The sequence below is a fragment of the Hemitrygon akajei genome, unplaced genomic scaffold, assembly GCF_048418815.1.
Source record: "Hemitrygon akajei unplaced genomic scaffold, sHemAka1.3 Scf000082, whole genome shotgun sequence".
NCBI lineage: Eukaryota > Metazoa > Chordata > Chondrichthyes > Myliobatiformes > Dasyatidae > Hemitrygon > Hemitrygon akajei.
The window spans coordinates 601689-618416 of NW_027331968.1; the positions used below are offsets into that span (position 1 = coordinate 601689).

The 16728-nt window shown below is 44.4% G+C and overlaps 1 protein-coding gene across 1 annotated transcript; it reads right to left on the bottom strand.

The window, feature by feature from the left end:
* Positions 1-3628: 3628 nt before the first annotated feature.
* LOC140722659 (uncharacterized) lies at positions 3629-11706 on the bottom strand. Its single transcript, XM_073037373.1, has 2 exons — positions 11660-11706; positions 3629-6717 (listed from the first exon to the last, which is right to left on the bottom strand). Exon 2 carries the CDS (start codon positions 6399-6401, stop codon positions 5196-5198), a length of 1206 nt encoding a protein of 401 aa, XP_072893474.1. The 5' UTR covers positions 6402-6717; positions 11660-11706; the 3' UTR covers positions 3629-5195.
* Between the last annotated feature and the right edge of the window lie 5022 nt (positions 11707-16728).

A 16728-nucleotide genomic window follows, 5' to 3' on the forward strand; every position in this document is an offset into this window, starting at 1 on the left:
TTTTATGCGGGGGGTGGGAGTGTGGTTTTTCTCTCTGATAGATGCTGCCCGGCCGGCTGAGTGGTGGTTTCAGTGACCTCTGTATCAGAGAACAACACGGGTTTCTACCTCCTCCTGTGAGATATAAATGTCCTCACAGTGGATTCGGTTCAGCTGGCATATCTGGAGTTTGCAAAGGGAAAGGGAATAGGGAAGGGGCTGAGGAAAGAGAGTTTTAACCAGCAAACCATCGTCCGGGATGGAGGGGTACAGGAGCTGCCTGATAGATCGTTCTACAGTGATTGTATTTTTAAATAATCTCACAGATGGTGACTGAGGAAGAGGCTTGTTGAGGGAGGATACCGGGAGGTGAGCAGGTCAGACACGGGATCAGGAGAGTGACAGTGATGTGATTTCCTGTGTCACGGGTACAGACAGTCGTCTCCAGTGAGGAGTTTGTGTGGAGATGCAGCTTCCCTGGAGGTGGAGGAAAGAGGACACACCAACAGTTGGAACCAGCTGTGGGAAGACACGGTTTGTCAGGTCTGACGATGAGCTGAATGTACCATAACCTTCAGACTGAATCAGAAAACCATTTTGAGAGTATTTGAAATGTCAGAAGCAGGGGAGATGTGATCCCATGTCTCCATCAGACCCTCAGTGAGATGGTTCCAGTTATAACGTGCAGGGATGAAAGCACAGTGTTTGGAGTCTGATTTAATCACTGATTCTGACACAGTGAGAGGGTTAGTTTTGCTGTAAGGCAGCAACATTAATGGAAGAAGACACAGAAACCATCAATTGTCAGTTGTTTAGCAAAAGTGATCAATTTGTATGTTACCTTGACAGAAACAGATATTCCCAGTGGTGACAAAGGGGTGCAGTCTGGTTTACTTCAGGTTGGAAAGGGGTGTGGAGTTTTGAAATCAATGCCTTGCATCGTTAATTTAGCATGTCCGGAGTGGTGGATCACACAGCACGGAAACAGGCCTTTGGCCGGCCATACCTGTTCTGACCATCCACTCACTGTCTACACTGGTCCCATTTATCAGCACTTGGTTCATAGCCGACTGTATCTCGGCAGTTTCAATGCTCATCCACTTCGTAAATGTTGTGAAGGGACCTGCCTCCACCACCACCTCGGGCAGTGAGTTCCAGATTCCAACCACCCTCTGAGTGAGAAATCTCTTCCTCAGATCCCTCTAAACCTCTTCATGCTCTGCTTAAATCCATGCCCTCTGATCGGTGACACCTCTGTCCCAGGATCGTGGCCGATATGGGCATCAGTGAGGCCTTTAATAAGGTTCACATGGTAAGTTGCTGTGGAAAGTCAGATCACACGGGATCCAGGGAGAGCTGGCTCACTGGATGCACAGTTGTCTTGATGGTAGGGAGCAGAGAGTGATGGTGGGAGGCTGTTTATTGGACTCGAGGCCCGGGCCTAGTGAGGTTCCCCAGGGTTACACCCCATTGCTCTCATTACTCATTGATATTTAATTATATTTGCATTTGCACAGTTTGTTGAATTCTATGCTCCACTTGATCTTTCATTGATCCTGTTACTATTCTAAAGATTTGCTAAGTGTTCCTGTAGGAAAAACAATCTCAGGGTTGTATGTAGTGACATATATGTACTCTGATAATAACATTTACATCGAACATCAACTATTATTGTCATCTAGATCAATAATTTGGTTAAGAATGTACAGGATATGGAGAGTAGGTTTGCAGCAAGTTCAATTACATTTTCCTGAAAGATATTAAGTATAAACTCTTCGCTCTGTTTCCCTCTCCACACTCAAACACCCCCTCCCCTTACTGTCTTCCCTCTCTGCCCCGTCCTCCCTCTCACCCTGACATTGGACATACGTTCAGGGTAAAAGTGAATTATTTTCGGGGAATCTGAAGGGGAATTCTTCACTCGGAGGTTGGTGAGAGTGTGGAATGAGCTGCCAGTGGAAGTGGAGGATGTGGGTTTGATTTAGACACTAAAGAGGAATTTGGGTGAGGACGTGGATGGGAGGTGTATGGAGGCTCTGGTGCAGGTAGTTGGAACCAGGCAGTAACAACAAAAACAGGTCAGCATGGACTAGAAGGGCCTGTTTCGGTACTGCTGCTCTCTGTGACTCGAATAATATTCTCATTTGTAATTTCCACAGTCAGTACTTTGCTACTTATGAGTGAACCCAGAAATTTACTAAAACAAGAACTGAAAGACTGTTGGTTGGCTACAAATAGTGTTTACAAGCTGTGATACTTGCCAAAGGGGGTGCTACTCAGTAATGACCATGCAGGGCGCCCAAACTTTTGCTTCGGGCCCTTTTCCGTTTCTGTTATTTTGAAATTGTAAAAGATGGAAATAAAAATGTAATCTTGCTTAAAATATATAAAAAAATGTGTCATCTTTAACTTTATGCCTTTTGTAATCAGGTCATCGTTTACTCGCTTAGCTATTCACAGTAACAGAAATTTTGAACAGGGGTGCCCAAACTTTTGCATGCCACTGTATATATCCTGTGCCTTCCAAAAATTCCAGACATTGCTGCTCTGTTTTCGTCCCGGCCCATGTTTTTTTAGATCAATTTTGACCAATTTTTCTCTCGTGCCTCTCTAATTCTCTTTATTCCATCTGACTTTAGCTTCTCCTTCTCTAATGTCAGGGTGAATTTGATCACATTAAGATCACTTACCCCTAAAGGTTCTTTGGACTTAAGTGACCTAATTAATTCTGGTTTATTACAACACCCAATCCAGAATAGCTGACCCCCAAGTGGGCTCAATCATGAGCTGCTCTAAAAAAGCATTTTGTAGGCATTCAAGGAATTCCTCCTCTTGAGACCAACACCATCCCAATTTTCCTAATCACCTGCATGACAATCCCCATGACTACTGTAACATTGCCCTCTTGGCATGCATTTTCTATCTCCCATTGTAATTTGAGGACCACATACTTACTACTGTTTGGGGGTCTCTGTACAATTCTCATCAGGGATTCTTTTTTACATTTGCTGTTCCTTAATTCTACCCACAGATTTTACACCTTCCAACCCTATGCCACTTCTTTCTAATGATTTTATTTAATATTTTACCAACAGAGCCACACAACCCCACTACCAGCTTGTTCTTGGCTTCTTCTTTCAAGAAACATATAAGTATCTGGGAAACAAGAGGACCTGCAGATGCTAGAAATCTAGAGAGCCACACACAAACTGCTGGAGGAGCTCAGCATGTCAGGCAGCATCTATGGATGGGAACCAATATTTCGGGACAAGACCCTTCACCAGGACTCTTGATACCCACATATCTGGAATATCAACAAGCAAATAAAATAGAAAGTAGAGCAAAATAGGGAAAACCTTTGACAAAATTCAGTTCAAGGCTTTAAAAAGAACTACCAAATAGAGCTCAGTAATTAACAAATACAACACAGGCAATAAACACTTTCATCAATACTGACATCGACTTTTTTTTTAAATAAAAATATCTTGGTCCCATTTCAATAAGTAAAATTTAGAAAGATAAACCAGAACTTAAAAAAGCTTTAGAAAAGACTATTTACACTCAAACCCACTTAGATTAACACTACCTTGGACAGATGGAGGAAGAGAAATAATATACATGAAATAAAAAATATCACAGAACAGTCAGATAAAACTTCTAGGTATATATATTTTCATCAAAAATGAACTGGATTCAGCACTCCATGTGTGTATATGCAATTGTGATAAGAAATACAGACAGGAAAACTTAAATGAGAGGCCAACTCAGAAAAATGAATCATCACTATGGAAGGAAACATTAATCAGTTGAACGAGTATGATCCTCCATGGGAGACATCCCAATGATCTGAGCAGATGAGATGGTGACAAAATTATACATTAATCAATACATTATTTCAGATAGGACAATTCATAATAACCATCCGGATACAATATTACAAGATAAACAAGCAGGAGCAACTCCCTTAATAGATAAAGCATTTCCCAACAGACATATGTTCCTCGACCAGTGGAGCACTTCACCACAGGTATTGTTCGTGTCATCAGTCAGACAAACAAAAGATTTTCTCTGTCAATCAGCTTCAAAATGTTTCTACTCTGACATTGCCACGCCCCACTTCTGATTTCCTTCTCCTCGACTTCTTCACTCTGCAGAAAATTCAAAGGAATCCTCTTCACCACAGAGTGGTGTCTGTTTGGAATCCGTCACCACTGGATGATGGATCCAGTGGTGGATCTCACCATCCAGGGAGAGCGAGAGATGAACAACAGGGGAGGATTTAAAAGGACTGTCGTGGAACTGAATCACTGGCAGCGTCCAGCTGGCTTGAGTTGACTCACTACTGTACACTAGGTGTGTTATAAATTCAGTAAGTACCAGAGACAGAGTTGAAAATAGAACTGATTTATTTGTCTTAGACCAAGAATATTAAACTCCAGTCCCATTAAAGGTGAATATGCAGCAGAAGAAATTCCTCCCATGCCCAGTGACCAGGGTGCAGAACTGGGTGTGGTGAGCAGCAGCAATAATTGCAGAGTTCAGCACCGACAGTCACTCTCGAAGTTGCATTCAGCAACGGTGATAGACAAATATCCAGCTTGCAGCTTATTGAAACTTTCTCCCCAGTGTGAACCTGGTAGTGTGTCACTGCTGATGTAACGACCTCTCAGTAATGTTTCCCAGCTGAGGTAATGGTTTCTCAGTAGCAGCAATGTTTAGGCTATGACTAGAGATAACAGGGTTTTGGAGTGTGGGGCTGTCCAATGACAGAAATGTCCTTTCTTGTGAGTCTGGAAGAGTGATTTTCATGGTCTTTTGCCAGGGAGAGATGAGAAAATGCAAATGGAGAGAGTGGGCCCTTTTTCTTTTTTTTATTTGTTTTCTTTACTAACCCTCTGGTCAAAGTAAGAATTACAAAGCTCAATTGTTTAATCACATATTGTTTACTGTTATTTCAGGGTACTGATTTGTAGCAGGGGACACATCACACAGCATCCATCCAAACGAGATTTCTTAAGTTTAGCCAGGCTGGGGTCTATCACCCCTTATATTAAGCTGCTAACTGAAGTGAGAGTTACGCAAGGTTAATTCACTGAGTGAATCGCTTCCCACATTCACAGCAGGTGAACGGAATCTCCCCAGTGTCAACAGTGATACACATTTGGTGGATTTGGCTGAGAGAATTTTTTCCCAAAGTCTGAGCATGAAATCGGCCTCTACCCAGTGTGAACTCGCTGGTGTCTCTGTAGTTGAGATGTCCGAGTAAATCCCTTCCCACAGTCTGAGCAGGTGAACGGCCTCTCCCCAGTGTGAACTCTCTGATGTACCTTCAGTTGAGATGACGAAGTGAATCCCTTCCTACAGTCTGAGCAAATGAATGGCCTCTCCCCAGTGTGAACTCTCTGATGTACCTTCAGATGAGATGACATAGTGAATCCCTTCCCACAGTCTGTGCAGGAGAATGGCCTCTCCCCAGTGTGAAATCGCTGATGTATCTTCAGTTGAGATGACGAAATGAAACCCTTCCCACAGACTGAGCAGGTGAACGGCCCTTTCCCTGTATGGGCTGACTGGTGTGACAGCAGGTGAGATAACCGATTGAATCCCTTCCCACAGTCTGAGCAGGTGAACCGCCACTTCCCAGTGTGAACTGACTGGTGTCTCTGCAGGAAAGATGATTCAGTGAATCCCTTTCCACAGACTGAGCAAGTGAATGGCCACTCCCCAGTATGAACTAACTGGTGTCTCAGTAGGTGAGGTGACAAAGTGAATCCCTTCCCACAGACTGTGCAGGTTAACGGCCTCTCCCCAGTATGAACTCGCTGATGTACCTTCAGTTGAGATGAGCAAGTGAATCCCTTCCCACAGTCTGAGCAAGTGAACGGCCGCTCCCCAGTGTGAACTCGCTGATGTAACTTCAGTAGACATGACTGAGTGAATCCCTTCCCACAGTCCGAGCAGGTGAATGGCCTCTCTCCAGTGTGAACTCGCTGATGTACCTTCAGTTTATATGACCGAGTGAACCCCCTCCCACAGTCCGAGCAGGTGAACAGCCGCTCCCCACTATGAACTCGCTGGTGAGCCATTAGGGTGGATGATTGAGTAAATCCTTTCCCACACTCTGAGCAGGTGAACGGCCTTTCCCCAGTGTGAACTGACTGGTGTACCAGTAGGTAGGATGACTGAGTGAATCCCTTCCCACAGTCTGAGCAGGTGAACGGCCTCTCTCCAGTGTGAACTCTCTGATGTATCTTCAGTTTAGATGACGAAATGAATCCCTTCCCACAGTCTGAGCAGATGAACGGCCTCTCCCCAGTGTGAACTCGCTGGTGAGCCATTAGGTCAGATGACCGAGTGAATCCCTTCCCACAGTCTGAGCAGGTGAACGGCCTCTCCCCAGTGTGAACTCGCTGGTGAGCCATTAGGTCAGATGACCGAGTGAATCCTTTCCCACAAATTCAGCAGATGACCAGCCTCTGCCCAGTGTGAACTTGCTGAAGTACCTTCAGTTGAAATGACTGAGTGAATCCATTCCCACTGTCTGAGCAGGTGAACTCCCATGTAAAATGACAGGCATGCCAGTCAGTTAGATGATTGAGTGAATCCCTCCCCACTGTCTGAGCAGGAAGGATGATCGTGTGAATCCCTTGCTGCACCTCTTAAATATCTGGACAAAGACAGCAAAACTGGCGTGTTGTGTTCGGGATTCCCGTAGACAAATTCCTTGTCATTTTTAACCTGTAAAAAAGATTTACAAAATCCATCAATGGGTGTAGGACAACATTTCAGATAAGATCACTTGAGTTGTCAAGGTGTGATCTGACATCACACTGTTACAGTGAAGTTCATCCCAAGTTGGAGAGAGAAATCATCTTCAAACTGGGCACAGTGCTGATATCTGGAATGACCATCAAACTCTCTGATGCTCCTCCTGTCTCTATAAGAATGGAGCATTTCTGCCATCTCCAATCTGTGACTTGGCTCAGTTTGACTCTCTCCATTGGTATTATTCCCTGTTACCACTGAGCTGCATGGGCTGCTGGCCCCACAGTAACTGAACACTCTGACGCAAATAGCCTTTGTTAACATGCAGGTGGGAATCTCACACAAATATCTGGAAGTGCATTTCACGCACCCACCACTCTCTGTGTAAAAAGCTTACCCCAAAATCCCCTCAGTATCTATTTCCAAGCAGCTTAAAATGATGCCCCCTCATGTTAGCCATTTCTTCCCTGGGAAATTTCAACAACAGAACCATGGAACATTACAGCACAGAAACAGGCCTTTTGGCCCTTCATGGCTGTGCAGAACCATTTTTCTGCCTAGTCCCACTGACCTGCACCTGGGCCATATCCCTCCAAACCCATCTCATCCACATACCTGTCCAAGTTTTTCTTAAATGTCAAAAGTGAGTCCGCATTCACCACTTCATCTGGCAGCTGATTCCACACTCCCACCACTCTCTGAGTGAAGAAGCACCCCCTAATATTCCCTTTAAACTTTTCTCTCTTCACCCTTAACCCAGTACCTCTGTTTTTTTCCTCCCCTGGCCTCAGTGGAAAAAGCCTGCTTGCATTCACTCTATCTATACCCATCATAATTTTATACACCTCTATCAAATCACCCCTCATTCTCCTACATTCCAGGGAATAAAGTCCTAACCCATTCAACCTTTCTCTGTAACTCAGTTTCTCAAGTCCCAGCAACATCCTTGTAAACCTTCTCTGCACTCTTTCAACCTTATTAATGTCCTTCCTGTAATTAGGTGACCAAAACTGCACAGAATACTCCAAATTCAGTCTTACCAATGTCTAATACAACTTCACCATTACATTCCAACTCTTATACTCTATACTTTGATTTATAAAGGCCAATGTAACAAACATCTGGCTATCCACACGATCAACATCCCTCATCATTTCATAAACCTAACAAAGGCTCTAAACATAAACAAGGAAATTAAACATTGCTTTGAGGATTTGTTAGAAGTCTACAAAATTGAGGGTATAGATAGGGTAAATGCAAGCAGCTTTTTCCACTGAGGTTGGGTAGGATGTCAACCAGAGGTCATGGGTAAGTGGGGATGGTGAAAATTTAACAGGAACAGTTGGAAAAGCTCTTTACTGAAATGGTCGTGAGAGTGTGGAATGAGATGCCAGCACAAGTGCTGAATATGAACTTGATTTCTCAATTAACAGAAGTTTGATAGGTACCTGGATGGTTGGGGTATGGAGGGCGATGGTCCCAGTGCAGGTAGTTGCATTAGACAGCTTAAATTTTTTTTTGGCATTGACTAGAAGGGACAAATAGCTTGTTTCTGTACTGAACTTCTCCATGTTTCTGTAACAGAGAAGCTGGCCAAACGTGTTTGGAAGTGAAAGATAGGAGTGACAACGGAGCAGTAATGGCTGGAGTTTCTGGGAGTAATTCGGGAGCTGAGTGATGGATACATCCCAAAGAAGCGGAAAGATTGGAAAGGCAGGAGGACATAACCGTGGCTGAAATGAGAAGCCAAAGCCAACATAAAAGACAAAGAGAGGACAGACTAAAGAACAAAAACTATTGGGAAGCTTTTAGGAACCAACAGAAGATGACTAAACAAAAAGTCAGATAAGCTCAGGGCTTGGAATGATGATTAATGAGTCAGTCATTAATGAGTCTTGGTAGCACCCAGCAGTCTGAGAGATTTAGAGGAACAAAATATCAGAGCTCTCAATATCTCTTGAAACCCAAGTTTCCCTGTACCAGTTACCTTACAACTTGTATTCTGGCAGGCACATACAAACTCTACACCCTCACTTCTGAAGAACTCACACTTACAAGTACTCCTTTGCTCGAAAAACTGCCAGTCCCAATCCACACGTTAGATCTTTCTGATACCATCAAAATTGACCTTTCTCCAATTTAGAATCTCAACCCATGGTCCAGCTCTCTCTTTTTCCATATTTACTTGGAACCTTATGTCATTACAATCGCTAGATACAAAGTGCTCCCATACACTAATTTCTGTCACTAACGCAGGATCATTTCCTAACAGCTTATTGCACACCTCTACGTCGGGAATACTACGTCCTGATTAAGGGCACATTTGACAAACTCTACCCCATTTAGTCCTTTTACAGTATGGGAGTTCCACTCAATATATAAAAAGTTAAAATCGCTTACTATATCAACCTTTGTTTCTTAACATAGTTTGCGATCTCTACAAAGTTTGTTTCTCTAAATCTCTCAGAGTCTTGGGAGCAACAAAGTCCCAATAATGGCTACAATATCATAATTCCCTGTCCTGAGCTCATCGGGCTTTCCTACGATGCTTCTTGCATTGTGATATACACAGCTCAGCACATTCATCGCACCAGGCTCAACCTTTTGTCTGCTGACTCTATCTGAGCTCTGAACAACATCTGTCTGGGTGTCAAGAAAGCAACCTCTTCCTCAATGTCACAAAGACAAGGGAACTGGTTGTGGACTACAGAAGGAATGGAGACAGGCTAACCCCTATTGACATCAATGGATCTGGGGTTGAGAGAGTGAACAGCTTCAAGTTCCTCGGCATAAACATCATCAAGGATCTCATGTGGTCTGTACATACCGGCTGTGTGGGACGTGGCCGTGCACCTCTGTCACCTCAGACGGTTGAAGAAGTTTGGGATGGGGTCCCAAATCCTAAGAACTTTCTACAGGGGCACAATTGAGAGCATTCTGACTGGCTGCATCACTGCCTGATGTGGGAACTGTACTTCCCTCAATCGTAGGACTCTGCAGAGAGTGGTGCGGACAGCCCGGCGTATCTGTAGTTGTGAACTTCTCATTGTTCAGGACATTTACAGAGACAGGTGTGTAAAAAGTCCCGAAGGATCACTGTGGACCCAAGTCACCCCAACCACAAACTGTTCCAGCTGCTACCTTCCAGGAAATGGTACTGCAGCATAAAAGCTGGACCAACAGGCTCCTGGATGGCTTCTTCCACCAGGGCAACAGACTGATTAATTTATGCTGATACAATTGTGTTTCTGTTATAACCACTGTCCTATGTACAAACCATTTATTATAAATTACACATTGCACATTTCGATGAAGAAGTAATATGAAGATTTCTGCTCCTCATGTATATGAATGATATAAGTCAATTCATTTCACCCACTTCACTATCTGTTCTGACATTCTGACTCCAATTTCCCCCTGCAAATTTAGTTTCACGACACACCCTCCCCACCACACGCTAGCAACAGCAAGCCTTACCACTAGGATATTAGATCTCTGCTAGTTTTAATCCCCAAACTAACAAATCCCCTATCAACCATTTGACATTCCTCTGCCAGGTAATCCCCCCAACAGTTTCTAAAGTGGTCTACCTGTTGTTGTATGAGATGGCCCCAAGCGTACTCTGTGATGGATATTTAACCTCATTCCCCTTCCTGACTCTCACCTAGTTTAATGTGTCCTGCACCTTGGGTGTAACTCACCTCTCTTGATGTCATAACTGTCACCCCCTCTGACTCCCAGATGATCCAGAATTCATCCATTTCCAGCTCCTTAAAGTGCAGGGTTACAGGCTGCAGCTGGATGAACATCTTGTAGGTGAGGGTATCAGGGACACTGGAGGTCTCCCCTCCTTCCCACCAATGTCCCGCCTAATTTGTAATGACCGGTGTGCCGAAACACCTTGTGCTGTGCAATTTTTACCCACTGACAACAACATGCGCACACTGAGTTTTAAATAGGGAGGTATTTCTTTTAACAGCTGGCAAATCACTGTCGATAAGAAATTTGATCTCCCCTGGGTTTGATCGAGTTCATCTGCACTCTCACACAAACTATGTAACAGGCCTGTTGCGAGTTATTAAGGATTTCCTCACTAGAGCTTTTGCACACCGTCCATGTGATTTGCTTGCTAATGGTGCTTTAAAAAGTCAGATTTCCAAATATCACTCCACTTCTTCCCACTTGCAAATTCTCCAGCAACTTTTGCATCGCCACAATACACACATCAGTTTCCGTATTGTACATAAATATTCCCCTTGAACCCTCCCCCGGGTGACTGATGGTGGTGAACTCAGTGATGGTAATGCCAATGAATATGAAGGGAAGGGCAGTAGTCTGTCTCATTGGAGTCTGGCACATTTGTGATGTGAAAGCTACTTGTTGCCCAGGGCAAAGGTGCTTGATGTCATTATGTACCCAGAGAGAAAGCGACAAAACATGTTCTACCCAGTAGAAAAGTGCAGAACGAGAGGAGGTAGCTCAAGCAACACACACAAAATGCTGGAGGAACTCAGCAGGCCAGGCAGCATCTATGGAAAAGAGTACTAATGCTGAATTCCTCCGGCATTTTGTGTGTGTAGCTTGGATTTCCAGTATCTGCAGATTTTCTCTCGTTAGTGATTGGAGGTAGAACATAGGTGATTTTCTCAGCTGGTGATGTAAAAGATATTGTTCCCTTTCTCCGAGTTCCTAATCCTTGCATTTAGATAGCTGGAGCTCAGCTCTGTCTGAGAGATCCATCGGTTCCCATTCCCTCATCAGCCGGAAGCTCCCCGGGGCCCGTGTACGGATCGTGGGGCTGAGAGAGAGGGAAGAGGGCAGGACTGTCCCGGGATTGCGGGCTACGATGTCCAGAGTTCACAGCAAATGTCCCTCAGTGGGTGTTTAAGATAGCAGCCCGGAAAATCATTCTTACCTTTACCGATCCTCCTGAGGCCTTTTGTGTACGGCGCGCATGCGTGCTATTCAGTGACGTCATCGACCTTGGTGCCTGCGTATTTGATCGTTGCTTCGGAGGGAGCGAAATTTTAAACGAAGGGGTTTATGGATATTTGCGGTGCCATTAAAAGTTCCTGCAAGCACAGGTTTCATGTCCACACCTCAGAGTTTTTTCTGTGTAGAAAACTTAGCAGTTGTTTTAACGTAGAAAGCGGCTCCCAAACACAATATACTCAATATCAACAGGCCTCTCGTACAAACCTCTTACAAACGCAGATATAAAATACAAGAGATTCTGCAGTTTCGGGAAGTCCAGACACACAAACAAAATGCTGGAGGAACTGTGCAGTTCAGGTAGCAACTAAGCAGAGGAGTACACAGTCCAGGCATGCTGAATGGGGCTCAGCCTAAACGTTGTCTATTTATTCCTCTCCACATTTGCTGCCCGATCTGTTGATTTCCTCCAGTATTTTGCAAAAATTAACGACCCATATTTTCAATCAAGAAGTTTCCAAATGTGTCTGATCTTTCATTCGTAGCCACATCCTGCAGGTTCGATTCCTCTTCTTCCTCCTCCCTGTAAACTCTAGGCCCCATCTCTTTCTGCAGCCCCAAAACCCTGACTGGCAACTTGGTTTCTGACTCTGCTCCATCGGAGATTGACTCGCTAGTCTGCTGTCTGACTTTAGAGGTGCATTGTAACAACCCAGCAGTTTGAAGCACAGTCCTTTGAAATGAGTGAAAATTACCTAAATCATTGAAAAGAGCGGAGAAGAAGGAGTTTAACCATCTTCGTCCAGAACCCTGAAGAACGTCAAAACCACAGTGACCTCGTCGTCTTATTCAGCCCGGAGAAAATTATGCAGGAAATTCATGCAGGTGTATAAGATGATGAGACGCATTGGTCGTGTGGATAGTCAGAGGCTTTTTCCCAGGGCTGAAACGGCTAACAGGAGGGGGAATAGGTTTAAGCTGCTTGGAAGTAGGTACAGAGGAGATGTCAGTGCCAAGTTTTTTTAAACAAAGTGTGGTGTGTGTGTGGAACGTACTGCCAGCGACGGTGGTAGAGGCGGATAAAATAGGGTCTTGTAAGAGACTCTTAGATAGGTACATGGAGCTTACGAAAATAGAGGGCGATGCGGTAGGGTAATTCTAGGCAGTTTAGAGACTAAGTTACATGGTCAGCACAACATTGTGGGCCAAAGGGTCTGTAATGTGTTGTAGATTTCTGTGATTCTATGGAATTCAAAGGAAATCTCCTATCCCTCGGACTGGTGACTAGTTGCAACCTGTCATCTCAGGGAAAGTGAGAGGGGAACGGCAGGGATAGATTTTCATATACTGATACGGAACAGAAACATGGCCAGGAATCAGATGGGCTGAGTGGCCTCTCTAGTGTACATTGTGAGTGTGGTAGAGACAGTAAGTACCTGAGACACGGGATTTGATACAGAACTGATTTATCTTTCACAGATCCACAATATTAAACACCAGTTTAGTTTAAGGCTAACATCAGCAGAACGGACTCCTCCAATGCTCAGTGACCAGGGTTCAGTCCTGGGTGCGATGAGCAGCCGCAAGAACTGCAGAATCTGAGAGTAACAGTCCCTCATGAACCTGCAGCTGCCTCCAGTCACCGTGATGGTTAAACATTTAACACAGAGCTGGTTTGAACTTCCTCCCTGATGTGAAGTTGCTGGTGTTGCAGCAGCTGGGATGATTGAGTAAAACTCTTTGCTCACTCCGGACAGAAATGTGGCCTCTATTTATTGTGAACTCACCGGAGCATCACAAGGTGGGTTAACTGAATGAGTCTCTTCGCACACACGGAGCAGGTGAACGGCCACTTCCTAGAGCGAAGCTGTTGGTGTATCTGCGATGGCTGACGGAATTTCTTCCAAAATGAGAGCCAGTGAATGACATCTCACTGCTATAACGTCATGGCGATGTATCCAATCAGATCACGGACATGGACACGTGTTCGGGCTCTCCTTGTAGCGAGTGGGGCGCTGTCTTCTCCAGCATCTCCGCCTCCACATTCAAGGATCGGTGGCATTCAAGCGCTGGTGAACTGACAGATACAGCGGAACTAACGTGCTGTTGTGTTTGTGATTCCCATACACAAATCCTTTGACTTTTCTAAACTGTTAAAAGTTTACAAACCACGTCAGTGGGTGAAGGACAACATTTCAGTTCAGATAATTTTAGCTTCTATGGTGTCTTCTGAGAAAAACACTGTCACAACTCAAAATAATTTGGGGGGACAAGACTTCATCTTCTAACTGGCCACAGTTCCGGAATCAGGCACAATATCAAACTCTCTGCTTCCCTCTCTGTATCAAAATGGATCATTCCTCCCCTTCATCAGTCTGTGACTTGGCTCAGTTTGTCTGTCTCCTTCGCATTCTGAGCATGCGCCACACACCTACTGAGATCACATTTTATTTACACGGCTGTGACTAGAGACTTTCTGATTATTATGTCCCTCCTGGCATTTGACGGTAGTAAACTCAGAGTCAGCAATGGTATTGAAGCTCAGGAGTAGGTGATTAGGCTTTTAAACAACTTAAACATTTGTTCACAGTTTAATGTCCTGGCGGAGGCAGCGAGATGTGAGATGTCCCAGTCTGCTGGTGACGCAGAAAGAGTGGAGTTGGGGGAGGGGAGGCTATTCACATGCAATTTCGTAGCTTTGCAATCAGTACATAGTGCACTGTGGGGCTGCAGTGGCGGGTTCCAATCTGCTAATTAGATTTGCTGACGGCACTACATTGATCCACCGGATCCCAAATAATAACGAGGCAGCCGACAGAGAAGAAGTCATCACCCGACACAGCGGTGTCAAGAAAACAACCTCTCCCTCATTCCGTCAAAAACAAAGGAGCTGGTTGTGGATTACAGGAGGAATGGAGACAGGGACCAAATTCAACGTTTCCAAGTCTGTTACTCACACAAAATGCACATTTTAATATTGATCATGACAAAATGTATTTTTCATACCGTTAATGACATAAAACATATTTATGGATTGTTACTGACAGAGAATCATATAATTTGTGTTCCGTGTGTTATCTGAATGTACTTGCCTGTGATGCTGCCACAAGTCAGTGTTTCTCTGTCCCTGAACCTTCCCGTACTTGTGCACTTGGCAATAAATTCAACAGCACCTGAGAAATCTCAGTGAGATTTGATTAGTGATGATCATCTTGGTAGCTCGGTAGGTCGAATGTATGAGACAGTACACTGTTAAATGCAAAACCCTGAACAGTGTTGATGATCAGAGGGATCGTAGACTCCAAGTTCATCGCTCCCTGAGAGAGACTGCACAGATTGATCGGGTGGTTACGAAGGCAAATGGCATGGTTGTCTTTATTAGTTGAAGCATTGAGTTCAAAAGTCGGGAAGTTGTGCTGCGGCTGTTAGGAGCCTGCGGTCGTACTGTGACTGTTTCTTTAAGAATGCCGGCGTGAGGAGGCGGGGCTATGACGTCAGTCACAGGCTGACAGCGCTGACTGTGGACTGAATCATAAGAGAGAGAGACCGATCTGCAGACAGGCAGTCGGCAAGAGAGAGAGAGAGAGAGAGAGAGAGAGACTGGAAAAGCTGATCGCTTCAGTTAGTCTCAACTGAGGCTTGGAACTCTCCTATGCCCACAAGAGTGGGTTGATCATCGGTACACGGAACCACAACGAATGTGTGTGGCTGTCACTTCGTATAATCCATAGGAGTGGATTTTGGAATATCTTGTATTAACCCTTGCCTGGGTATGTTGTGTGGTAACCCCTGGAAGACGGTATTCCTGTGACAGGTCACTTTCGCTGATAACTCGTTTGTGGACGGATTCAACGGATAAGAACTTCGTCGACGGTTATTTTGAAGAAACGGCCTTTTCACCCTGTATTAAAAATATCTCTCTCCCATCATTTATTCCGTGGATTACTGAACTTTCCTACTTTACCATCTCAAGACTCTAAGCTTTGTTCCCTCATGCTCGATAGTCTGGGAATTATATTTACACACATACACACATAACACTGCTAACTTTCATTATTTCGTTAAGTTACTATATTATAAATAGATACTAATAAAAAGAGTGATTTTAACATCAAAATTAGAATCCAGTGCGAACTCTATTGCTGCTGGTTCGTTTCTAAAACGTTTCAGTTCGTAACACAGTTTTATAAAACTAGTTAGACCACTTCTGGAGTGTTTCATACAGTTCTGGTCGCCCCCATTCTCGGAAGGATGCCGGGGCTTTCGATAGTGTTCAGAAGAGGTTTACCAGGACACTGTCTGGATTAGAGGGCATGAGCTATAACGAGAGGCTGGACAAACTTGTGTTGTTTTCTCCAGAGCGGCGCAGGCTGGGGTGAGACTGGATGGACGTTTTACAGATTACGAGAGGAATAGATAGAGTGGACAGACGATATATTTTTCCTGGGGATTGAAATGTCTAATACATTTAAGGCGAGAGGAGATGTGAGCGGCAATTTTGCTTCTTTCCACAGAGTGGTGGGTAGCTGGTTCTCTGTCTGGGGATGCAAGACCAAAGCGGTCACCTGATCCCGTTTCCTGTTCACGTTTTTCCGCAGATCTGCAGTATCTGCGGTTCACTGCTCTACTTGTACGTGGAGCTTCATCTTTCCCCGTTCAGACAAGGCAGTGAGATCCGGATCTGTCACGTCCTCTCGTTGTGTGTGGACAATATGCTTTTTTCTGCAATATTTTCAGCATGTTTCATTTCGCTGTTTTTACCTGCTGAAGTACAGCCAATGTTTCTGCATGTCTGACCCATTTATGTCAGAATTTAGCCTTTTCTATTTATCTGAGCTTCTCATAATTTAACTATTTAATATGTATGTATATTTTTATCGGAAATCACAATCGTAAAAATCTATTGTTATGAATTAGGTTCTACTGCTGCCGCAGAGACAACGAATTTCATGACATATGCCGGTGCTATTAAACCTGATTCTGATATTGATATGGGAGACCCACCACCGGTCACCTGATCCCAGTTACCGCAGATCGTAATGTGAGATTGAA